This window comes from Lithobates pipiens, unplaced genomic scaffold (assembly GCF_037356315.1).
Source record: "Lithobates pipiens isolate NorthernLeopardFrog02 unplaced genomic scaffold, aLitPip1_a1.2 Scaffold_28, whole genome shotgun sequence".
NCBI classification, from domain to species: domain Eukaryota; kingdom Metazoa; phylum Chordata; class Amphibia; order Anura; family Ranidae; genus Lithobates; species Lithobates pipiens.
In genome coordinates this window covers 73,539,747-73,566,164 of record NW_027507789.1, presented here as the reverse complement: position 1 = coordinate 73,566,164, position 26,418 = coordinate 73,539,747, and the positions used below count along the sequence as shown (strand labels likewise).

The window sequence follows — 26,418 nt, the reverse complement described above, 5'->3', positions numbered from 1 at the left end:
GGCGGATGCTACAAGTTGTCTAAAAAGAACCAAGTGTAATGAATCTAGTATGATACTAAGTATAACAGAAAAAGGTGAATTGCCAATCCTGAGTACTTACAATAGATAGAACAACATGATGTATGGTGGATAGGGGGCCAGGGATGTTTACAATGATTTTACCTCCACAATTCAATAGCCTCATTTAAAGTCCCAAAATTCCCCCCTCATTTATATGTAAAGGGATGGAGGCATTTGCAATTTTGGATTGGTAGTGTTCCCCTGCCGTCCTTCTGTGAGGTCTGTCCTGGCTGTCAGTGCACCTATTTAAGGTCCACACACTGGGGACAGTTATAATACCATGTCCATGACATTTGTCATTATACTTTGCACTGTACTGTTAGTATGGTGGGAAGCCATGGTTGCTTTCCATCTAGGGCTACTTCCATGTCTCTTGCACGGGAGCTGCAATGCACTCTGTGCACCCTCCCCTTCTCCTTTCCTCCGCACTGTCTTGTGCAGGGGGACGTAAGTGATTGGGCGGGTACCCACAGCAGATCGTCGCCACCTCTGTGGCATGTGTGATGTCACTATGTGGCGCCATGTCGTGAGCATAAACATTTCCATCACAGCAGACACAGCTGAAGCATGTCTGCGTCGGTCGCGGGCAGTGGTCACTGCCCAGGTCGGGGCCCTTTCCCATACGTGTGTGCTGGCGTGACGCTGCTAGGAGCCGGTGTGAGTGTATGGTGTATATATGGCACCTCCCTGGACACAGTTTTCTTTGCCGCACACTTGGAGACGCTGTAATTTACAGGAGCACTTCCCTTTCATGTACACACTAAGGTAACTATCATACTATCCCAGCACATTGCCTGTTTAGTCAGTCACTCCTTTACACAGTGTTTCTTGGTGACTTTCAACCGTTTACTATGTTTCCTTACATCTTCTTTTCCTTCTGCCTTTATCTGTGTTCATTTGGCCTGTGGCATATTATCCTATTTTCATTTGCACTGGTTTAAAGGGGTTGCAAACCCTTGTGTTTTTTCACCTTAATGCATTAAGCTAAAAAAAACACCTGGCAGCCCCCCAGCCCTCCCCATTTTACTTACCTGAGCTCCTCCATCTCTTTAGCAGGGACGCGCTGTCCCTCTTTCCACAGGGTCCTGGCTCTTGATTGGATAGATTGATAGCAGCCGAGCCATTGGCTCTCGCTGCAGTCAATCAAAGCCAATGATGCAGGCGCCAGGGCAGAGTCCAGCATTTGTGTCTGTGGACACAAATGCTTGATTCGGGAGCGTGCCTCAGGAGATCGCTTCTCCTAGGGGGTTATCTGATGTGGGGAGGAGCCACGAGAGCCATCAGGGGACCCCAGAAGAGGATGTATAAGGCCACTCTTTGCAAAACGAGCTGCACAGTGGAGGTATGAAATGTTGTTTTAAAAAAAAAAAAAAAAAAAAACGATCCTTTACAATCGTGTTAAACTCTTTAACACTTCCTATCTCTTCACTTGGGCATACAATCTCAACTGATCATTTTAATAACATTATCTAACTCATTGATATACATTCATTTATATACCCTTTGGTGGTCACTACTCATGTTCATCACCCTGATACAAGATCTAATGACATGTGTACATATATGTATTTATATAATTTATATATCTATTTGTTATGACCATGTGCTATCAATCCGTTATGTATGTATTTATCCATCATGTTCTTGCCATGTGCATATATATGAAATTACTTTTATACTTGCTTTATACTCATGTAATGAATAAATCATGTTTACAATAATTTTACCTCCATAATTCAATAGCCTCAAAGTCCCAAAATCCCCCCTTTTTGTCTACTTGAACCGGGGATGGAGGCACTCTACTGTGCTCAATTTAAAGTCCCAAAAATCCCCCCTCATTTACCTTCATGTCTAGTATGGATTCGGAGGGGACCCCTATGCCAAAAAAAATAAAAATATATGCTGTAGGGTCCCCCCCAAAATCCATACCAGACCCTTATCCGAGCATGCCGCCCAGCATGTCAGGAAAGAGAGGGGACGAGCGAGCCCCCCCCAACCATACCAGGCTGCATGCCCTCAACATGGGGGGTTGGTGCTTTGGGGCAGGGTGGGCTCTGCGCCCCCCACCCCAAAGCACCTTGCCCCTATGTTGATGAGGACCAAGGGCCTCTTCCCGACAACCCTAGCCAGCTGTTGTCGGGGTCTGCAGGCTTATCGGAATCTGAAAGCTCCCATTTAAGAAAGAGGCCCCCAAATCCTGCCCCCCTCATGTGAATGGGTATCGGGTACATAGTAGTCCCACCCTTTCACCAAAAAAGCAGTGAAATGTAATATAAACACAAGAGCCAGTTTTTGACAATTCCTTAATTAATAGCTCTGTCTTCTCTAGCCATCTCGTCCAGTTGTCTACTCCTCGAGCTGTCTCTTCCCGCTGTCTTCTTCCTCGCCATGGGTTACCCACTAAAATGGAAAAAAAGCACTCTTGTTCTGTCGATGTCTGCATCTGTTTTGTTGTCGCCCGCTCTCTCCCGACTCTTATATAGCAATGTGGCGTGGCCATCTGAAGACATCACTCAGAGAGCCCGACCCTTGTGACAAGGGGCAGGCTCTCTGGGTGATGTCATCAGATGGTCGCGCCACTTTTAAAAAACCTTTAGGTAACCAGCGGTGAGGAAGAAGACAGCAGCAGGAAGAGCAAGCTTGTGGAGAAGATGGAGGAAAGAAGAAGACAGCGGAAAGAGATGGTTATTAATAAAGGAACTGTCAAAAACTAACTCTTGTGTTTTTATTGCATTTCACTGCTTTTTTGGTGAATGGCTGGGGGTACAATGCACCCAATACCCATTCACATGGGGGGGCAGGATCTGGGGGCCCCCTTCTTAAAGGGGGGCTTCCAGTTTCAAATAAGCCCCACGCCAACAGACCCCGACAACCACCAGCTAGGGTTGTCGGGAAGGTGCTTTGGGGTGGGGGGCGCAGAGCCCCCCATGTTGAGGGCATGCTGCCGGGTATGATTCAGGATCTTCCCCTTTTCTGACCTACCAGGTGGCATGCTCGGATAAGGGTCTGGTTTGGATTTTGGGGGGACCCCACGCCATTTAAAAAAAAAAATTGGTGCAGGGGTCCCCTCCGAATCCTTACTAGACCTGAAAGGGAACCCCACACCGTTTTTTTCACAAGTTTTTACTTTTTTTTACACTTAGCTTTGAGCTGGGAACCCCCCAACACTTGATGACTCATAGGGTGTTAAGGATGCGCCTGCCGGCTTCCTGGCTCCTTGCTTAGCATCCAGCTATATACAGTGGTAAAATAAGAATCGCAAAATGCAAAACACATAAAAATTGCATCAAAAAATGCATCACTTGCATTTCTGGTGCAGTTCCATTAAAGTCGCATTAGCCGCAAATTGCGGGAAAAAAGTCCCCGACCCTTTCCAAAAGCACACCAGCTGCAAAACGCACAGATGTGAACTAGTACCATAGGAAACCATGTTAAAATGGACTGTAGTGCATTTCTGCAAAATGCACTAAAAAAACGTATAGGTGTGAACGAAGGGTTAGTGGGCCAGGGCTTGCGACAAAAGGAAGTGTTGGCGAATTCCATTAGAAGCCGGCACTCCAAATCCTTAGTAAATGGTTTATTAGGTATACATAAAAAGAGTGTGTTTAATTGTTTCCATTTTTAGCCAGGCACCAGCAACATGTTTGATAGATGCACTATACAGATCATAGAAAAGCATTTTCAAAAAACTATACATGTAGCTAAGCCAGGGGACCGCAAAAAATGCTTTACCAAGCATGGTCCATTAGGCTCAGACAGGGAAAAATGTATCCTTATCCTAAAGGCGTTTGGATTCTCCCAAGATTAAAATTCTACATTATTACTATTCTTATAGCCATTAATAACCATTCCTATTTTGTACATTTAAGAAAATATCTAGCTTTTACTGAAGCAATCTACAGAGTTTTCTAGAATTAGATCCTGCGTAAGTCTATTCCACATTTTCACAGCTTACAGAAATAAGAAATTTTCATGTTTAAAATAACAAACATGTTATACTTACCTGCTCTATGCAATGGTTTTGCAGAGCAGCCCCAATCCTCTTATGGGGTCCCCTGTTGACGCTCGTGGCTCCCCCCTCCCCCCACCCCCGGGTGCCCTCATAGCAAACCGTTAGCTATAACCCAAGCCACGCTCTGTGTCCACTGATTTTCCACATTTTTGCATGTTAGAATCAAAAATGTAAATGTATTTTATTGAGATTTTATTTGATAGACCAACATAAAGTGGCACATAATTGTGAAGTGGAAAGAAAATGATATTTATTTATAAAAAAAAAAAAAAAAAAGATAATGTGAAAAGTGTGGGGTGCATTTGTAATCAGCCCCCCTGAGTCAATACTTTGTAGAACCACCTTTCTCAGCAACTATAGCTGCAAGCCTTTTTGGGGATGTCCCTACCAGCTTTGCACATATAGAGAGTGAAATTTTTGCCCATTGCAAAATAGCTCAAGCTCTGTCAGATTGGATGGAGAGTGTCTGTGAACAGATATTTTCAAATCTTGCCACAGATTCAATTGGATTTAGGTCTGGACTTTGACTGGACCAATCTAACAGATGGATTTGCTTTAATCTAAACCATTTCATTGTAGCTCTGGCTGTATGTTTAGGGTCATTATTTTGCTGGAAGGAGATTCTCTGTCACAGTGTCAAGTCTTTTTGCAGACTATAACAGGTTTTCTTCTAAGATTGCCCTGTATTTGGTTGCATCCATCTTCCCATCAACTCTGACCAGCTTCCCTGCCCCTGCTAAAGAAAAGTGCCCCCACAACATGATGCTGCCACCACCATATTTCATGGTGGGGATGGTGTATTCAGGGTGATGTGCAGTGTTAGTTTTCAGCCACACATAGCACTTTGCCAAAAATAGGATTTTATAACAGCTTACCTGTAAAATCCTTTTCTTGGATTACATCACGGGACACAGAGCCACAGTAATTACTGCCTGGGTTATATGGCTCCCATACAGTTTTGTAGCAAAGCTATACACATGTAATCAGAAAGAGGGAAGGGACCTCTGTGTCCTGTGATACACTCCAAGAAAAGGATTTTACAGGTAAGCTGTTATAAAAATCCTATTTTCTTTATTGTACATCACGGGACACAGAGCCACAGTAATTACTGTCTGGGATGTCCCAGAGCAATGCCACCTGAGGGGAGGGGACACAACAAAAGTAGGGTGCAATCAGACCTGAGGACATATACTGCAGCCTGCAGCACACTGCGCCCCAAAGGAGACATCCTCATGCCTTCTTACATCCACCTGATAGAATCTGGTGAATGTATGGATTGAAGACCAGGTCGCGGACTTGCAGATCTGAGCCTTTGGCAGAAAGCTAGGATGAGGACGCAATACCACTTTATCCTTGTGAATGATTAAATATGGCTCTTTACAAGAAAAAGTCGCCAGCTCTGATACCCTTCTTGCAGAAGAAATGGCAACCAGAAAAACTAGTTTCCTCATCAAAAGCTCCAGATGAACATGTCGTATCACTCAAAAGGCTGTTTTTGTAATGGCGACAGAACTAAATTCAAGTCCCAAGGGTTCAGGGGTGCTTTAACTGGAGGAATAAGCTGTGTTACCCCCTGTATAAAGCTTGACGCGAACGTTGAAACAACACTGATATTGACGAGACCTGCCCCTCGATGGTACTCAAGGCCAGCTTCATCTATAGCCCCATTTGCAGAAAGGCAAGAATTCTACCTATGATACGTCCTAGGATGCCAACCCCTGGATTCAGAGCAAGAAGCATATGCCTTCCAGACTTTATAATAAATGACTCTGGAAGCTGGCCTCCTTGCATTAATCAAGGTAGGTATCACTGAGCCTCAATCTTTACTATTTCTGCATACCAAGATCTTCTGGGCCACAAGAACTACTGACTTCCTTTCCCGCTTGACCCTGCGAAAAAAGTCGAACTAGCAGCAGAATAGGAGGGAACGCATAAATCGGTGAGAACTGATCCCACTGAGTCAACAAAACATCTGTTCCGCATGCGAGCGGATCCCTTGTTCTTGACACAAAGTTCTCTACTTTGTAGTTGAACCTGGACGCAAACAGATCTACATCCAGGATCCCCCATCATTGACATATAGCCATGAAGATGTTGGGGAGAAGGGACAATTTCCCCGGGAACAACTGCCGGTGACTTAGGTAGTCTGACTGCCAGTTCTGTAGCCCTGGAATGAAGATTACTGAAATGCACGACACATGTTCTGCTGCCCAGGTTAGGATATGGTTCACATCTGTCTGGGCTGCCTGACTTCTGGTGCCCCCTTGGTGATTGATATAAGCCACTGTTGTGGCATTGTCGGATTGAATACTGACAGGAGAATTCTGCAACCTGAATGTCCAGGCCTTTAGGGCTGGTAGCGCTGCCCGACTCTCTAGAATGTTGATGGGCAGGGTTTTTTCGGTTCTGGACCATTTCCCTTGGACAGACGCTTCTATTTTTTTAGGACTGCTCCCCAACCTAAAAGGCTGGCATCTGTTGTTAACACCTTCCAGGTAACCGGTAAGGATTTCCCTTTGCAGAGTCTCAGAATTCTCAGAATTCCTGCAGATTCTCAGATATTCTCCACCAACTGAGGCTCTGGCGCACTTTTGGTGAGAAATGCATTGGATCTAGTGCCTGAATCTTTTTGTTCCAGGCCGATAGGATACTGCTTTGCAGCAGTCTCAAATGAAACTGAGCACAGGGAACTGCTTTGAATGAAGCCACTATCTTCCCCAATAACCTCATACAACGGTGAATGGAAGGACCTTTCTTTGCCCTGACTCCTAGGACCAGCTCCTTTATGGCACTGATCTTTGGGGTAAAAACACCTTCTTTTGGGCTGTATCTATGACCAGACCCAAGCACTCTAATCTTCTTACTGGATTTAAAGAAGATTTCTTTAGGTTGATGACCCAACCTAGATATTCCAGGTAGTTGATTGTGGTGACTACACTTTGGTTCAAGTGGACTAACGACTAGGTAGCAACCGAGTCCTTTACGGGTAGCTTAAATGTGGAGCGGACCATTTTAGTAAGAAAATGTACCAGCAACTTCTCAGCATGTGAAGCTGAAGATCCTTCCTCACTTCTCCTTGGAAGAGGAATCATCAGCCTGTTCACGGTCCCCTGAGGGGGAATTCATCTTCCCCCTCCCACAGTCCCTCCATTGCTCTAAGCCACTCATAGCCGAGGAGAAAACCTGCTCAGTTATAAAGACAGGGGCTGAAGTGTCGGAAGCAGTTGCAGCCCCTGATGACCCTGATGGCTCACTCTGACCAGCCTCATTAGTACGGGATGGTGTTGCGGAGGGAGGGTCCTTAGGACCTGAGGGTGACCCCTTTGTGTCCTTGGTCTTTGCGGCATTTGAACCACCTCCTCTGGTCAGAGTGCCGAGCACAACGCAGAGGTACCACCAAAAAAATGCACCCACTGCTGAGCAATGGTCCAGCAACTGCTGCTGCTATTAAGCTCCGCCTGATGCTTAAAGTAAATGTGCCTGGGAATGCCTGTGTCACCAACTCACATGCCCCCCATATGCTCTGTGTCCCTCCTAGCTGTATGCACCTGAAAAAGGTGCATTTTATACAGTCAGAAATTTTTCCAGAAAATCAAGTATTTCTCACAGAAACGTATTGCAGTAACATGTTTTGCTATACGCATGTTTATTCCCTTTGTGTGTATTGGAACAAAACAAAAAAAAAGGGGAGGAAAAAAACAGGATTTTTCAAACAGCTTACCTGTAAAATCCTTTTCTTTGATGTACATCAGGGGACACAGAGCCATAGTACTTACTATGTGGGTTATAGGGCCACTGATAGGTGATGGACACTGGCCCACCCTAAGGCAGGAAGTGTACTCCCTATATAACCCCTCCCACTACTGGGAGTCCTCAGTTTTGTAGCCAAGCAATAAAAGTGTATACCAAGAAGGGAGGGACCTCTGTGTCCCCTGATGTACATCAAAGAAAAGTATTTTACAGGTAAGCGGTTTTAAAAATCCTGTTTTCTTTTCTTACATCAGGGGACACAGAGCCATAGTACTTACTATGTGGGATGTCCCATAGCAATGGCAACTGAAGGGAGGGAGACACAACAAAAACAAGAGGCCAAAGGACTCATACTGCAGCCTACAGTATACTGCGCCCAAAGGCAATATCCTCATGACCTTTAATATTGATTTGATAAAATCTGATAAACGTATGAACCGAAGACCCAGTCGTGGCCTTACAGATCTGAGCCATAGAGGCCTGATGATGCACCACCCAAGAGGCACTAATCACCCTCGATGAGTGTGTTCTAACATGAGAAGGAAGAATTTTCTTCTTTAAGCTGAAGCTTGAACAATCACTTGACAAATCCATTTGAAAAACAGTGGATTTTGATGCTGCCTGCCCACATTTTGGACCCTCTGGCAGTACAAACAAAACATGTGTTTTGTGAACCTGAGCGGTCGCCTTTAAATAGATTCTGATCGCTCTTTCTACATCAAGGGAATGTAGTGCCTTCTTTTCCCTAGATTGAGGCTCTGAAAAACCCGTTACCACTTTTGGTTGGAATTCAGGATGGGGACATAAAACCACCTCATCCTTATGCATAATCAAATATGGCTCTTTACATAGTTCCGATACTCTTCTAGCCGAAGAAAAGGCAATCAGAAAGATTATCTTTCTTGTCAAGGCTCAAACGGCTGATTCAGCAAGCCGATAAGACCAAATTCAAATCCCAAGGAATAGAGGTGCCTTGATAGGGGGATTAATCCGCGTTACCCCCTGAATAAGCTACGCACCAAGATTGGGAAGCAAGAGGCCATTGCAAGGAAACACTGACAAGGCCTGGATCTGGCCCTTGATGGAAGTCAAGGCCAACTTAATTTCAGATCCCATTTGCAGGAAATCTAGGATCCTACCTATGACATACTTCCTGGGGTGTCAACCCCTGGATCCACACCAAGAAACATATGCCTTCCAGACTCTATAGTATATGATTCTGGAAGTCGGCTTCCTGGCATTAATCAAAAGTAGACACTACCTGAAGGAGATCACCCACGATCCTTTATAAAGTGGGATTCAACAGTCAAACCTGTTCAATTTTACGTCCATAAGGTAGGATGGAATACCGGACCTTATGCGAGAAGGTCTGGCTATAATGGCAGAGTCCAAAGGACTCCTACTGCCATCTTTATGATCTCAGTAAATCAAGATCTTCTGGGGCTCGCTGGGGCCACCAGAATCACCTTTTTTTGTTCCTGCCTGATCCTGCGGCGAAGTAGCAGAACTGGAGGAAATGTATAGATCAGTAAAAAACTGATCCCATGGGAGGACTAATGCGTCTGTTCCACCTGCTAGCGGATCCCTTGTTCCCGACACAAAGTTGTCGACTTTGTTGTTGAATCTGGATGCAAATAGGTCCATGTCCAGAACACTCCATCTCTGACATACCACTAGGAAGATGTCGGGGTGAAGAGACCATTCTCCCGGAAATAATTGTTGGCGACTCAAGTAGTCCGCCTGCCAACTCTCTATTCCTGGAATGAAAGTTGTCGATAGGCAAGGAATTTTGTGTTCTGTCTAAGCTAGAACATTATTCACCTCTTTTTGGGCTGCACGACTTCTCATGCCCCCCTGGTGATTGATGTAAGCCACAGCCGTGGCCTTGTCGGACTGAATCCTGACAGGACAGTCCCATAGTCTGACCGTCCCAGATTCTAGGGCCAGATGTACTGCCCGAATTTTCCAAAATGTTGATAGGCAAGGTCCTCTAACCTGAACCATCTCCCCTGGACATAATCATCTTCCCGGGCTGCTCCCCAGCCTAAAAGGCTGGCATCTGTTAACACTTTCCAGGATACAGGTAGAAAAGATTTTCCCTTTTGATGGATAAAAACAAACAATTTAGGCTCTGACTTACGTCGGGAGCCAAGCGTATTTGGGAAAAAGGCCTGAATCCTTTTATTCCAGACTGACAGGATGATGTTTTGAAGCAGTCCTCAGTGACAACTGCGTGTAAGGGACGGCCTCGAAGCAGGCCACCATTTCCCCCAACAATCTCCTGCCCAGCCGAATGGAAGGCTCTTTCTTTGTTTTGATAAGTTGAATTAGTTCTACAATGGAACCGATTCTCATCTGGGGTAAGAATACCTTCTTCTGTACGGTATCCATAACCAGCCCCAAGTACTGTAATCTCCTCGATGGTTTTAAGTAAAATCTTTCTAGGTTGATATCCAACTCAGAGATTCTGCGATCAGACTCTGGTTTAGACCTGAGACTGAATGATCTATTAAAGGTAGATCATCTAAATAGGCTAGGACCATTATGTCTTGAGCCCTTAATCTGGCTAAAGGAGGTGCCAGAGTCTTTCAGAACACCCGTGATGCTGTGGCTAAACTGAATGGCAGGGCCACAACTGAAATGATGATTTTATATTTCAAAGCCCAGAAATTTCTGGTGAGCAGGAAAATTTGGCACATGGAGATATGGATCTTTGATATTGATTAAAGCCAAAAACAAAAACTCCCCTCCTTGTAGGATGGACACAACCGAACGGATTGTGCGAAAGGATCGGATATTAAGTGCTCATTCAGATCTTTGAGCTCTAGAATGGGTCTTACCTCTCCATTTGGTTCTGGAACCATGAAAGGTTTGAATCAAACCCTGTGCCCTGTTCCACTAAGGGAACCTCTGATATCACTGACTGGGATCATAGATGATCCAGAGCCAGAAAGAGTGACTTCTTTTTCTCTGGATCCTTGGGAACATTTTCCCTTAGAAAAAACGAGGAGACGGAAACTCTCGGAACTCCAGTCATAACCTAGAGAAAAACTGCAGAAGCCACCCATCTGTCTTGACATTGTTCCTGCCAGATCTTGAGAATTGCAGGAGCGAGCGAGCAGGGGCGCCCCTTCATGAGGAAGCTTTAGCATTCTGCTTTGTGGGCTTTCTGCCCCAAGATCTCTTCTGACCCTGATGCTGCCCTTGGGGACTTCCCCTTGAACCTGACGGTTGAGGCCATCGAGACTGCCTAGAGGCTGATGCCCCTGGCACAGGAGAGGAAGGACAATTAAAGGAGACATATTTGAACTTTTTCTTTACTGGCAAAAGAGAGCTTTTCCCATTAGAGATCCTTTGGATGTACTTATCCAGATCGTCTCTAAATAGCCGTTCACCATGAAAGGGAAAACTGGCTAAGAGCTTTTTACACGGTGCTTTGGCTGACCAATTTTTCAGCCACAGAACTCTGCGAGAATGCACTAGTCCAAGCATAAGCCATGAGGCTTAAATGATAGAATCTTTCATAGCATCTATTGTGAAACATAGTGCATCTGATACACCAGCCCATTGCTGGGCCTACTGATCAGGCAGAATTTTAAGTATCTCCACAAACTGTTCCATAATGGACTGAGATACACCAATTACAGCAAGAACTATCTGCACTACCGAACTTGCTAAAGACATATTTTTTTTTAGAAAGAAGTTTCAACTTTTTATCTGTTGGATCCTTTAGCATCAGTGCATTATCCATCGGACATGTGAGATTCTTCCTCGCCAAGGCGATTGCAACATCAATTGCTGGAACCCCCCATTTTCTTTCATAGAAATCCTCTTCCATAGGATAAAGTGTGGAGAATTTCTTGGGAGGATGATATTGTTTATCGGGATGTTCCCATTCAGAATACATAAGCTTTTTTAGCCATTAGAAAACTTTAACTTATTTATTTACCAAACCTCTGAGGGCTTCACAGAACAGTTGTATTCATACTGAGATTAAATTACACAGGTGTACTCTGTTTACTGATTAAGTGACTTCTGAAGGCAATTGGCTCCACTAGATTTTAGTTAGGGGTATCAGAGTAAAGAGGACTGAATACAAATACACGCCACACTTTTCAGTGATTTATTCGTGGTTTGAAAATAATTTACCATTTTCCTTCCACTTTCCAATTTGGAAAATTTCAAGGGGTATGAATATTTTTTCAAGGCACTGTAAATAAAAAAAGTTGCATAACATTAAATGGACACAAAAGTACTGCTAAGCAGACTGATCTGCAGGCAGAGGTATTTATAAACAATAGTCAGTACTGGTGTTCACAGTAGAACTTGGCATTTCTATACCAGCACGGACTGCTGTTTATAACATCCTCTTCCTGCAAAGCAGTACTGACATGGTGCTCATAAGAATTTGTTAATCAACAAAGCCATATCAGTAAGAGGTGTCACTGCATTTACCATTTTTAATAGCCCTTTAAAAAAAAATAAAAAAAAATACAGTAACTGCTAAATTTATAGGTGTCCCATTGAGTGTCTTAATTAGCTGAACTGTTATGCCACGTACATACAACCGGACTTCCCGGCAAACTAGGTCCGACAGTCTTCCCGACAGACTTTCAGTCAGTAGCCAATAGTTTCCCTTGCATCGTATTTGGTCCGTCGGACCAGCATACAGACGAATGATTTTCCAGATAGCAATTGAGTCCATCGAACAGATTTGAAACATGTTCTATTTCTAGGTCCGTCTGATTTGTTTATGTGAAAAATTATCGGATTGTCAGACGGACTGATTCCATCGGACCTAGTCTGCTGGAAAGTCCGGTCGTGTGTACGTGGCATCACTAAAAAATTACTAATTCCCCAAACAAGCTTAACCACTTCAGCCCCTGAAGAATTTACCCCCTTCCTGACCAGAGCACGTTTTGCAATTTGGCACTGCGTCGCTTTAACAATCACGCGGTTGTGCGACGTGGCTCCCAAACAAAATTGACATCCTTTTTTTCCCACAAATAGAGCTTTATTTTGGTGGTATTTGATCACCCCTGCGTTTTTTATTTTTTGCGATATAAATAAAAAAAGCGAACGGGGAGATGCTTGTTTACATTAGCATCTCCCCGTTCGGCAATCGCGGGTATTCACACGGCGATCGAGTATGCGGGACCCGTGACCCGACTCACAGAGCTTGCCGCAGGTGTGCTCGCTGGCTGCCTCTTAAAGGGCAACATACAGGTACGTGATTCTGCCTGTATGAGCCCTTCTGCCGATGTATATCAGCGTGAGGTGGTCGGCAAGTGGTTAAAAGAGAAGTACAGTTTTTTTGTTTTTTTTCAGATTCATACTTACCTAGGTAGATGCAGCATTGGTCCCCCGGTGCCTCTGCACTGATAACCGAGCAATCAAACACAGCTGATTGCTTGGTTTTCACACCTCCCCAAGCAGAGAGCTGTAGATTTTCAGTCACAGCTCTCTATCTTCCCCCTCCTCGCTCACTGGAGCACTGGGCTGTGAAGGGGGTGCCCAGCTCAGGCTATCAGCGGCTTGTTAAGAGGCTGAGCCGGGTGTCATTCCAGGCACATGGCGGATCCAGACTTTACTGTAGCGATGACACAGTGCCTGAACTGAATTCTGTGACATCAACAGAGAGCGGACTCCAGACTGCTGAAAACTGGTCAAAGGTGTACAAAACTAATTGCACTCCTGTGATCCATAACAGAAGTACAGCCAAACGAGCTTTGGCTGGACTTCTCCTTTAGGTGATCTGAATAACCACACGCGTTTTAAGTACATTTGTGAAAGATACAGATTTAAAAAGTCATCCACAAATTATCAACTTTTAGCAAATTTTTAGCTGTATATCTCTTATATTTTATAGCAATGGGGAACACCGTTTCGTTTTACGCAGTATATTATGTAAACATACACTATATTGTACGTGTGGACATAAATATAAAGCCACCTCTACATAACTACTTTGTAAAAATGACAAGCAATACCTGTGCTTCCGTTTCTTCTTCTGAGCGGTGCTCATTAGCTCTTTGGCAGGCACTTTCAGAATGAGTGAATCTTTAACAGCAAACTGAAAAACCTTAAAAAATAAAAAAGTACAATTATATACAGTATCTCATAAAAGTGAGTACACCGCTTCACATTTTTGTAAATATGTTATTATATCTTTTCATGTGACAACACTGAAGAAATGACACTTTGCTACAATGTAAAGTAGTGAGTAAACAGTTTGTATAAATGTAAATTTGCTGTCCCCTCTAAACAGCTGCCAACAAAAGTGAGTACACCCCTAAGTGAAAATGCCCAAATTGGGACCAAAGTGTGAATATTTTGTGTGGCCACCATTATTTTCCAGCGCTGCCTTAACCCTCTTGGGCATAGCGTTTACCAGAGCTTTACAGGTTGCCACTGGAGTCCTCTTCCACTCCTCCACTATGACATCACGGAGCTGGTGGATGTTAGAGACCTTGCTCTCCTCCACCTTCTGTTTGAGGATGCTCCACAGATGCTCAATAGGATTTAGGCCTGGAGACATGCTTGGCCTGTCCATCACTTTTACCCCCAGATTCTTTAGCAAGGCAGTGGTCATCTTGGAGGTGTGTTTGGGCTTGTTATGTTGGAATACTGCCCTGAGGCCTTGTCTCCAAAGGGAGGGGATCATGCTCTGCTTCAGTATGTCACAGTACATGTTGGCATTCATGATCCCCTTAATGAACTGAAGCTCCCCAGTGCTGGCAGCACTCATGCAGCCCCAGACCATAACACCTCCCTGATATGCATCCTTGATATCTACTGATGACATAAATTCTCCCCCTTGGAGGGTGGAGACCACAGAATGGTTTGACTGCACTTGGAAGGATTGAATGTGCAGAAACTGATTCAGATCTTTTATATCTAGCAAGGGTCTGACATCCCCATTTGGTTTTGGAACAGTGAAGAGATTCAAATGATTCAAATAGAACCCTGAATCGTGATCTTTTGGGTCCACTTCTACTATCACCCCCTCCCCCCGGGATAGTAAGCGATCTTAGGCCAGAAGTAGTGGTTTTCACTTTACTGGATCTTTGTAGACCCTTTACCCTAGGAAATGAGCTGGTAGAAGCTCCTCTGGAACTCTAGAGTGTAGCCCAGAGATACTGAAGAGACTACTCATCTGTCCTGAACCTCTTCCCGTCAGGCTCCTGCAAACTGCAAGAGCCTTACCCCCACTCAGCCAAGTGGGGGCGCCCCTTCATAGGGCTGCTTTGGGGCTCTGCTTGGCGGACTTTCGTTCCCAAGTCTTCTTCTGCCCTTGGGCCTTTCCTCTGGAAGTAGATTGGGAAGGCCGTCGCCACTGCTTAGAGCCTGATGCTCCAGGGGATGGAGAAAGAGAACGTTTGAATGATGGATGTTTACTCTTTTTGATTGGTAGAAGTGTAGATTTACACCAGCAATTCTTTGGATGAATTTATCTAGGTCATCCCCAAATAAGCGCTCCCCTTTGAATGGGAATCCAGTTAAATATTTTTTGCATGAAAGCTCCGCTGCCCAATGCTTAAGGCAAGGGGACCTGCGCATGTGTAACAACAGGAGACACAAACAAGATGCCTGCTGGACAGAATCCAGAATGGCATCAATCATAAAACACAGCACCAGAGGAAGGTCTGCATAGTTCTCCACTTCCTCACTGGAAAGGAGATTAAGCATCTGCTTAAATTGTTCCTTGAGGAATTGACACATACCAACAGTTGCGACTGTAGGCTGATCTACAGGGCCAACCATTGAAAAGGAGGCTTTTAATAAAGTTTCCAGTTTCTTATCAGTTGGATTCTTACACACCTGAGCATTGTCCAGAGGACAGGTAAGGTTTTTGTTCACACAAGGAACATAAGCATCCACGGATGGGACCTCCCACTTCTTGGTGAAGCTTTCCTCCAGAGGATAAAGCATAGAAAACCTTTTAGGAGGAGAAAACAGTTTACCGTGATGTCCCCAGTCCTCATACAAATTATCCATTAAAGGATGAATTGGAAAGGAAAAGGCAGACTGTTGGATTTTTCTGACCCCCAAGGAAGAAACAGAGGATGCGGCGGCTTCAGCAGAGGGCATTCTGAAAGTGGTATGCACCAACTCAGTGTAATACTGGACCTGCATCTTGAGTGCCTGAGAGGAGGAAACTCTCTCCTCTTCCTCCGATTCATCCGACTGCTCTTGATCCCTATCCCTGGATAGGGATCGCTCCTTATTGTCAGAAGAATCATTTGAAAGTTAAAGTGCAGCAGAGGGAGGGGGATCTACCCCTGTTCTATCTTTTAAGGAAGCTGAAATAAAATTCATAATCCTTCCCTCAAAACCCTCCAATGTAGCCTCAATGGAATCCTCTGTGACATACGCTGGGGCTGCAACATTGGGAGAGGCTGCAAAACCTGACAGGGGTACTGACTCATCCTGTGAGGCTGGCTCTAGTCTTGTGGGGGGGGGGGGGTGGTAATCTACACAGAGGCAGCTCTAGACCCTGTGAGGCCTTATGCAAAAAACTTAGACATGAGGCCACCACAGCCAGCCCCGTAAGGAGCCCCTCCAGGCACCTTCATACTACCGCTCCTTAAAATGGTTGTAAACCCTTACAAACCACTTTTCACTACAGGTAAGCCTATAATAAGGCTTACCTGTAGCTACCGTGGATATCTCCTAAACCTGCACAGTTTAGGAGCTATCCCCTGTACCAGTATGTGCCAACGTCATCGGCACATGCACACTGAAGCAACGGCTCGCTCATGCTGATGTGCGGCTTATGCGCGCATGCGTGGGAGTGACATCATCACGGCTCCAGTCAATCACAGCGCCGAAAAACCCTTGATACCCGGATAGCAGAGCAGTGTGCTGGGACCACTGCGGGGGCTTCTATTTAAGGTGAGTATTTTACAATGAGCTGGTATGCTATGCATACTAGCTCATTATGCCTTTGTCTTGCAGGCTTTTTTGTGGGTTTACAACCACTTTAACTTAGGGATCGCAATGAGATATTGCAGGCAACAAGACTTGCAGTGAGATGAACTACAAGAATAATCGGCTGATGATGTTTCCTGACTATTCTGTGGAGATGCAAAAACTCTGCAGGCCTTTTGACTCTGTTAAAGTTGTCCTCCGTATGAGGGGGATCAAGTATTGTGTTCTCTTCACGGCCAAGCTGAGATTTGTGGATGTGTAAACAGCCCGCTTCTTTACCTCTCCAAAGGAGGCAGCGGACAGTCTGGAATTCCTGTCTCTGCAGGGATAAAGACCCTTGGATCAGCAGCAGCTGGGATCTTATCCTACCTTGTGCTTCCTTTTATTTGTCTGGCAGCCTCTCTACTCTTGGCGATGGCTCTGGTGTTGGGGGAGTCAGTCTTTCTCCCCCCCTTTGTTTTGCTTTAAGGGACTGTTCCTTTATCCTGCTTTACCCCTTTGGAATTTGGGGAGCTCTGTCCCCAACTGCAGCTCCCTACCAGATGGCTGAGAGATGGGAGCACCGTTGCTGCAAGACTCTCATAAGATTTGTGCCCCTGGTATACCCCAGGGGATTACTCTGACTGAGGTATTATATGCTTTCCTTCATCCAGCATCTCCTGATAGGGACTTTATGTACTAACATCTACGGTCAACCCCGGGAGGAAGATGGAACTGAATACTGACATGGTTTGACTTTGACTTCACGTTTTGTTACACGTCTGCCAAGTTTCCAGTTGCCTTTGGCCAGGTTATAGGGCATGGGTCTTCAAACTATGGCCCTCCAGTTGTTCAGGAACTACAATTCCCATCATGCCTAGTCCTGTCTGTGAATGTCAGAGTTTTACAATGCCTCATGGGATGCGTAGTTCTGCAACAGCTGGAGGGCCGTAGTTTGAGGATCCCTGTTATAGGGGATCTAAGCGGTCTCACACTATGTGGGCTCTGTGGGGTGGGGAAAAGGGAGGATTGGCCATTGTCGACCACGGTTGGACATTTCAATATTGTAGTTTTTGCTTTGAATTATTATTCTATTGTTCCTTTATGGCATGGACTACTTCATTTTGATATGATGTATGGCATTGTGTTGATGCAGAGGGGAACAGAGGGATCCGGCGTGACTCTGATTGGGCTCATGTCTGTCTGTTACCCCTTGGAGGGCTGGAGTGAAGGCTTACTCATCCTCCTTATGTTACGCTTATTCGGTACTAGCAGTATGTCTGCACTGTCTATGATATCACTGAATGTGCGGGGTCTCAACTCCACCATGAAATATCTCTGGTATTTAACTACCTTAAAATGTACACTCCCCAAATTGTTCTATTCCAGGGATGGGATTAGAGATATCACTGGTGCCCTGCTGTGATCGCCCAATGAGATTAATGACAGATTTCTTCTTTACTATTGGCAGTTATACTCTTCCCGGGTGACTTATACTACTTCTGACTTGCACATATATCTGGACAGTTATGTCTTCCCCAGACTTGGCCAAAAGAGGTGTGCTTCCCCAGACTTGGCTAATAGACGTGAGGCAACGTTAGAGGAGGTTCAACTGGCCATGACTCAACTTAAACCGGGAAAAACTCCAGGAGTAGACAGACTCCCCGCTGAATTCTACATGCAGCATCTGGAACTGCTTGTCCCTAGCCTTGCCTCTCTATTCAAACAGTTGTTCCTCTTGGGGGAGCTGCCGGACTCTATGCCAGAGGCACAATAAATCAAAAAGTGCAGCGCTACAATACACCTATATATATAAAAATTGGTGCATGAGAAAAGAAAACAAAGAATATATAAAAAGTAAAGGAAAATAAATCCAAATATATAAAAAACAGTGACTAGAGTCCCAATAATGATGGTTGTATAAATGCCCACTGATATCAATTGGAATCTTGGAATTTAACAACTTATCCGGTAATGTCGCGTACACACGATCGGAATTCCGGCCAGAAAAGACAGATGAGAGCTTTTCATCGGAAAATGTGACCGTGTGTATGCTCCATCGGAATTTAGCTGTCCGAATTTCCGCCAGCCAAAAATTGATAGCATGTTCTCAATTTTCCAGACGGAAAAACTTTCTATCGGTAATTCCGATCGTGTGTATGCAATTCTGACATGCCAAAAATTACGCATGCTCAGATTCAACTACGAGACAGAAGCTATTGGCTACTGGCTATTGAACTTCCTTTTTCTAGTCACGGCGTATGTGTTGTACGTCACCGCGTAAATTATTGGAATTTGATGTGTCCGTGTGTAGGCAAGACAGCTTGAGCCGAATTCCGTCGGGAAAACCATCAGAGCTTTTTCCGACAAGAATTCCGATCGTGTGTATGCGGCATAAGAGTACCCACCTCTTCCAGTTATAATCCAGTAGTCGGTTGCAAGATTTGCTGTGCTTTGGGTTGTTTCAAAACTTAAATTCCAAGATTGCAATTGATATCAGTGGACATTTATACAACCATCATTATTGGGACTCTAGTCACTGTTTTTTTTATATATTTGGATTTATTTTCCCTTATTTTTTATATATTCTTTGTTTTCTTTTCACATACACCAATTTTTATATATAGGTGTATTTTAGAGCTGCACTTTTTGATTTATTGTACTTCTAAACTTGGTTTGTTTGTGTGCTAGCAGCTTGGCTGTGTTCATTCACAGATTGTGTTTATTTATTCATTTATTACATCATTTTTTATGTTTTTTTCACTTACACTTGTAAGGTCTTTTTTTCACATATCTACGTCAGAGGCGATGGTGGTGCTAGTGTCTAAGCAGGGCAAGAACTTTGAGGAATGTTACTCAGACCAATATTCCTTCTTAATGTGGATGCAAAAATTCTGGCGAAGGTATTGGCTAATCGTCTCTCCAGGGTTTTGGACAATATCATACATGTATATCAAACTGGCTTCATGCCAGGGCAGGCCACTGACATTAACCTCCACTGCCTCTTTCTGAACCTCTCCATCCCTCATGAGAACAGTGGGAAAGGGGTCATAGCCTCTCTTGATGGCGAAAAATCTTTAAACTCGGTGGAGTGGAAGTTTATTTGGAAAATGATGAGGAGGTTCGGACCACACTTTTTGCAATGGCTTGAGACGCTGTATGGCTCCCCTAGAGCCAGGATTTGTACCAATGATAGAATGTCAGAGTATTTTCCGTTGCAGAGAGGTAACCGTCATCCCCTTCCCTCTTTGCCCTAGCCTTAGAGTCTTTGACAATCCTTATACAGGAATCTAGCTTAGTCAAAGGACTCTGGGTGGGACCGCTAGAAGAGAAGATATCCCTATATGCGGATGATGCTCTTCTCTATTTACAAGATGTAGACGGTTCTCTGAAGATGGCCTTAGACCTGTTTAATGAATTTGGCCATTACTCCATATAACCTGGGACAAATCCACACTATTTTCCCCTGACCCCCAGACGTGAACTGGTATCCCGATTACTCCGTTGCTCTGGGTTGAACAATTCAAATATGTGGGAATCCAGGTTCGGAGGGAGCCAGCTAGATATTCTGAGCTTAATATACTCCTGCTGCTCTCCCAGCTTCCTGAGAAGTGTGCGACTTGGACCACTTTCCCTTTTAATCTTATGGAAAGAATTAATCTCCTAAAAAATGATCTTCCTCCCTAAGTTTCTGCATGTTTTTTGCAACTGCCCGAACTGGATGCCCAACTCATTCTTCATGCGATGTATGGGAGGGTTTATATGGGGGGCAGCTCTTCCTAGATTGGCAAAATCCACATCGCTCTGGGAAAATCGGAGTGGAGGATTGGTGCTGCTGGACCTTCGAGTTTTTCGGGCCCCTGTTCTGGTCTGTGGTTCACGCATTTGCGGACGAACGCGGTGGTGTCCTGAGGCTGCTAGTCTGGGTTCTCTTATGGAGCTGGGCAACTTGGTTTACCGGTAACCCCAGGCTTATCCTGCTTATCATACCCCACTATGACCACGCTCAGGATTTGATGATGGTCCCCCTTCACTCTGCTGTGGGTTAACCCCAACCTCACTCATCTTTGCTCCATCCCTGATCCAAAGCATTGGGCCAGGTATGGGGTTAAGACCTTACAAGACATTTTGGCAGCTGGCAGGCTTCTTTAATTTATGAAGATTAGGAACAAATTCCATCTACCGAGATGTATGACCTTCCGGTACTTTCAGTTGTGCCACGCAGTGCAAGCTCAGTTCACTGTTTCGCCCAGTTTGGCTATGGACCCTATAGAGGAACTGCCGGCCCAAGACTGTTTCTCCAAACCTTTATTTGCACTATACTTTGACTCTCCAAAAATGGACCGCCTTTGGGAAAGATGGAAGGCTGACATACCTGCACTTGACAGGGAAGACTGTCTGAGGGGAAAGTGGCAAGTTGTTAATATCAGTTGTTAATATCCTCCCAGAATAGGTTGATCCAGGTAAAATTTCTACAAAGGGTCTACTATACTCCCCAGAGATTGCATGGTATTTATCCTGGGAGGACCTTAGAGGGCACCCATTGTAGGGGAGACATTGGCACATATTTTCATATGTTTTGGAGTTGTTTGGGAGAAGCACGATTTTGGATGAAGGTGGTCGACCTTGTGAACCTTCCGCCTCCAGCTGATCCTCCCAATTACTCCCGAAGGACTAGATACACTAAACTGCTAATTTCGTTTTTGTTATACTTGAGAAAAATAATTCTTAGGTGGAACTCCCAATCCCCTCCTCCATACTCTCTTGGGAAAAGTCAATTAGCTCTTCCCAAGTACAAACTAATTTATGTCAATAGAAATTGCCCTATGAAATATGAGCGAGTATGGTAGCCCTAGACCGCATAGAGAGAGGATATGCCCTGTGGATTCTGTTCCTTACAGGTTGGCTGCTATGGTTCCTCATGTGCATACTAACCTGTTTCTGCTGTAGGGTGTTGTTAAAGTGTTTCTATGTCTTTTTTTGTTAATGTTTACGTTTGGTTAGAGATCTCTGCTCCTCCAACATTGTCAATGTATTTCATGTAACCTTAATTATTTCCATGCTGTATTCAACTACTGTACCATACCTATAGTTCAATAAAGGAACATCCTGATTTTGTTAAAAAAAAAAAAAACTGTCATATATGCAGGCAAAATATATACCAGTTTGTATCCTGCCCTCCTAATTGAGAATTTTACACATTAACCAAGGCTCCCATACCTGCTTGCATGTCTTGGTTCCCATGAGTTTAGCAATGGAGCAGAAATTGTTGAAGTAAGTTCCATGGAAAACCCGGAAGAGAGATTCCTCAGCTCCAGACCACTCCACTGGCTCACTGGGCTCTGAAACATCTGGCAGTTCTCCACTCCCACTCCCCTGCCTCTGCCTAGTGGGTGTTTGGCAACGTGAATTACCCTCTGAAAAAAAGACATTTGTACATCAGAAGATCATATTAAAAAAATGAATTTTGACTTGCCTGTACGTTCCATATCCTATAGTACAGTACAGGACAATGGCTAGATATTCATAGACCCCAAGCTGTAGGGTGCTACCTTCAGATGATTGGACACAGGTTGGATATTCATAGACCCTGGGACCTTCCAAAGCAATGAAGAAGCTTGGGCAACAACAGGGCAAATAGAACTGTGCCAACAGGCCCAACAATAACAAGGGTCAATGGACCCAATTCAGAGTGGTGCTGCTGCAAGAATCTTGCAGCTGAAAGCTGTATCTGCAGAAAATTGGACATCCACCTATAAGGACTTGTGGCAGGTATGAACTGAAGACCAGATGGTGGCTTTGCAAAACCTAGCAACAGAGGCTTGATGTTGGAATGCCCAGGAAGCAACACTGGTTGAGTGAGCATGTAAGAGTGCTGGAGGTGTTTTATCCTACGGTGGATTTTAAAGCAGGATGTCCTTTGTGAGGCCCTGATGACAAAAACAAGAGTGAGTCAGTCTTTCTGACAGAATCTCTGGCTTTGAGACAAGCTTTAATAACTCTGACAATGTCCAGACAATGATGAGCAATCTCTTTGGGGTGCTTAGGAGCAGGGCACAAAGAGAGAGGGTGGAAGGTAGATACTACTTTAGATCAAAAGGCACGTCTTGGTCAAAGTCAAGACTACTTTGTCTTTGTGATAGATCAGAAGTGGCTTTTTGCAAGAGAGAGCTGCTAATTCAGAGATATATCTGACAGATGGTGCCACTGGGCAGGGCACCTTGCATGAGAGATCATCCAAAGTGAGCTCCCTGATGGGTTCAAACGGTTTCTGAAGGGTAGAAAGAACCAAATTAACATACCAAGGAAGCACAGGGTTCTGTAAGTGTGGTCTAATCTGAGAAACTTTAAACCTTAAAGATATTAAACTCCTTTTTACAAAAGAAATTAAGCCAGATGTTTTTCAAACAACATTAGCCTAAATCTGTCTCTTAAGAGTGCTTAAGGCCAAATTCTGGTCAAACCCTGACTGTAGGAAGACCAGAAAGCAAGGCACAAAGTAATTTCTAAAACTGAAGTGCCTCTGTTCACACCAGGCAAAGAAGGATTTCCAGGCACAATAGTATTTTTTTCTCAAACTGGCTTTTCCAGCTGCAATGTGGGAATGACTCATTGCGGGAGATTTACTAAAACTGGTGCACACAGAATCTGGTGCAGCTGTGCTGATTACAGCTTGTTCAATAAGGCTTGGACAATAAGGCCCGGTTCATACTGGTATGACGAACGCTCCAAATCAATGTTTCCCTATGAGAGCCGTCTTAACTGATCCGATACATAGTTACATAGTAAGGTTGAATAAAGACACCAGTTCAACCTGAGTAAGTGTCTACAACTGTCCCTATCCCTGTAAATTGTACACTCACATCGGTCCCTACCCTCAAGGAGCCCACAATCCAAGGTCCCCATTCATATATTAGGGCCAATTTTGGACAGAAGCCAATTAACCTACCCGCATGTCTTTGGAGTGTGGGAGGAAACCAGAGTACCCAGAGGAAACCCATGCAGGCACAGGGAGAACATGCAAACTCCAGGCAGGTAGTGTCATGGTTGGGATACGAACCAGCGACCCTTTTTACTGCTAGGTGAGAGTGCTAACCACTACACCACTGTGCCACCAACACAAGTCGGTCTGACTTTGAAAATGCTCCCTGCACCACTTTGGTCCGACTTTGATCCTACTTCAGCCCACTGACCATCACTGAAGTCAGATCTTGGTCTTAACTGATCCATTTTGGAATTCGACTTATGCTCTGATGATCTTGAAGGGGCGCTCCACGCCAAATAGAAACAAAACAAATATGGCATGGGCTCCCCATCCAAGACCATACCAGGACCTTCGGTCTGGTATGGATTTTAAGGAGAACCCTTATCCGAGCACACAGCCTGGCAGGTCAGGAAAGGGGTGGGAATGAGGTGGGAACGAGCGAGTGCCCCCCCATCTGAACCATACAAGGCCGCATTCCCTCAACATGGGGGTATGGGGGCTTGCGCCCCCCCACTCCAAAGCACCTTGTCCCCATGTTGATGAGGACAAGGGCCTCTTCTCGGCAACCCTGGTCATTTGTTATCGGGGTCTGCGGGCAGGGTGTTTATCGGAATCTGGAAGCGCACTTTAACAAGGGGGCCCCAGATCCCAGCCCGCCACCCTATGTGAATGAGTATGGGGTACATCGTACCCATACCCATTCACCTAAAAAAAAAAAAAAAAAATGTACAAAAAAAAAGTAAAAAATAAATAAATAAAAAGAAAGCACCACACAGGTTTTTAAAGTAATTTATTAAGGCAGCTCCAGCATTGCTTCCGATTTCTTCTCTCTTCTCCACTGATGTCTTCTAGCCCTCTCCAGTTCTTCTCCCTCTGCATCTGCCGGGTCTTCTCTGCTGTCTTCTCCCTCTGTTGTTCTTCTGATGTTGATGCTCTCTCCCACTCTAATGCTGGGTACGCGGTGTGTCACTACTTATAATGGCATGGGATGGGATCACCAGCTCACGCAATATGGAGGCCTGCCCCAATGACATCACCGCCTGGGGCATAATGGGGTGGTGACGTCATCAGGGCCTGGGCCGCCGGATGACGTACGCCGGGGACCCCACCCCATGCCAATTAGAGCAGGAGAGAGTTGAGTCAACATCAAAAGAAGACAAGAGGGAGAAGACAGCTGAGAAGACCTGGCAAAAGAGCGAGAAGACGGCGGAGAAGATCCAGCAGAGGCAGAAGACAATGGAGAAGACCCGGCAGAGGCAGAAGACAGCAGAGAGAGGGAGAACTGGAGAGGGCTAGAAGACATCAACTGAGAGCGGAGAAGACACAGAGAGGGGAGAAGAAACTGGAAGCTACGCCGGAGCTGCCTTAATAAGTTACTTTAAAAACCTGTGTACTGCGTTTTATTTTTGCCTTTTTTTAGATGAATGGGTAGGGGTAAGATGTTCCCCATACTCATTCACATAGGGTGGGGGGGGGGGGGGTTTGGGATCTGGGGGCCCCATTGTTAAAGGGGGCTTCCAGATTCAGTTAAGCCTCCCGCCCGTAGACCCTGATAACCAACTTCAGGGTTGTCGGGAAGAGGCCCTTGTCCTCCATCAACATGAGGACAGGGTGCTTTGGGCCCCCAAAGCACCCACCCCCACATGTTGAGGGCATGCAGTCTGGTACTGTTCAGGAGGGGGGGAGCTCGCTCATCCCCACCCCCTTTCCTGACCTGCCGGGCTGTGTGCTCAGATAAGGGTCTGGTATGGATTTTGGGGGTTCCCACACCGTTTTTTCAGAGTGGAGGTTCCCCTTAAAATCCATACCAGATCGAAGGGCCTGGTAAGGTCTTGGAGGGGGAACCCATGCCTTTTTTTTTTATTTGCCTCGGAGTTCTCCCTAAAGATTCCTATCAGACACAAAGTGCCTGTATTGTCGGGATCAAAGTCCCAAGTTGATGGGAAGATGGATGGAGCCAAATACAGGGCGTTCTTAGAAGAAAACCTGTTCCAGTCTACAAAAAACTTGAAACTGAGGTGAAGGTTCACCTTCCAGCAGGATAACAACATTAAACATTTAGCCAGAGCTACAATGGAATGTTTTAGATCAAAGAATAATCTGTGACAAGAATTGAAAATTGCTGTTCACAGACGCTCTCCATCCAATCTGACAGAGCTTGAGCTATTTTGCAAAGAAGAATGGGCAAAAATGTCACTCTTTAGATGTGCAAAGCTGGTAGGGACACACCCAAGAAGACTTGCAGCAAAAGGTGGTTCTACAAAGTTTTGACTCAGGGAGGCTGAATACAAATGCACGCCACACTTTTCACATATTTATTTGTAAAAAATTTTGAAAACCATTTATCATTTTCTCTCTACTTCACAATTATGTACCGCTGCAACGTACACAAAATAATATACAGTACATATAAAGTGCACTGTGCAAGAAAACTTCAGAAAAAAAGTGCATTGAAGTCCTTTAGTTTAGAGTCCAAAAGATCGTCTGTGGATCGCAAGTCCTCCACCAACCAATCTGGCTTGATAACAAATCCTTCAGTGTGTGGACATAAATCAGCAAGAACCACCACCTCATGAAATGGATGCTACCATACCTGTAGCAAACACAGCATATTATCTCAAGTAAGGGTCATCGCAGGTAATGCATGCTTCAGCCTGCAATCCTCCCCGCTTAGTGTCAAAGCCTCAATCCAAGCTGTGCT

The 26,418-nt window shown here is 44.9% G+C and overlaps 1 protein-coding gene across 2 annotated transcripts in view; it reads right to left on the bottom strand.

Annotated features, from left to right (window-relative positions):
• LOC143935487 (histone-lysine N-methyltransferase EZH1-like) overlaps nt 1-26,418 on the bottom strand; it is a 598,044-nt gene that overhangs the window by 128,292 nt on the left and 443,334 nt on the right. For both annotated transcript variants that reach the window (XM_077459407.1, XM_077459408.1), the window contains exons 13-14: nt 21,953-22,149; nt 13,813-13,904 (exon numbers count right to left, since the gene is read on the bottom strand). In XM_077459407.1, the coding sequence (XP_077315533.1) occupies nt 13,813-13,904; nt 21,953-22,149 (289 nt within the window). The remainder of the gene's footprint in view (nt 1-13,812; nt 13,905-21,952; nt 22,150-26,418) is intronic.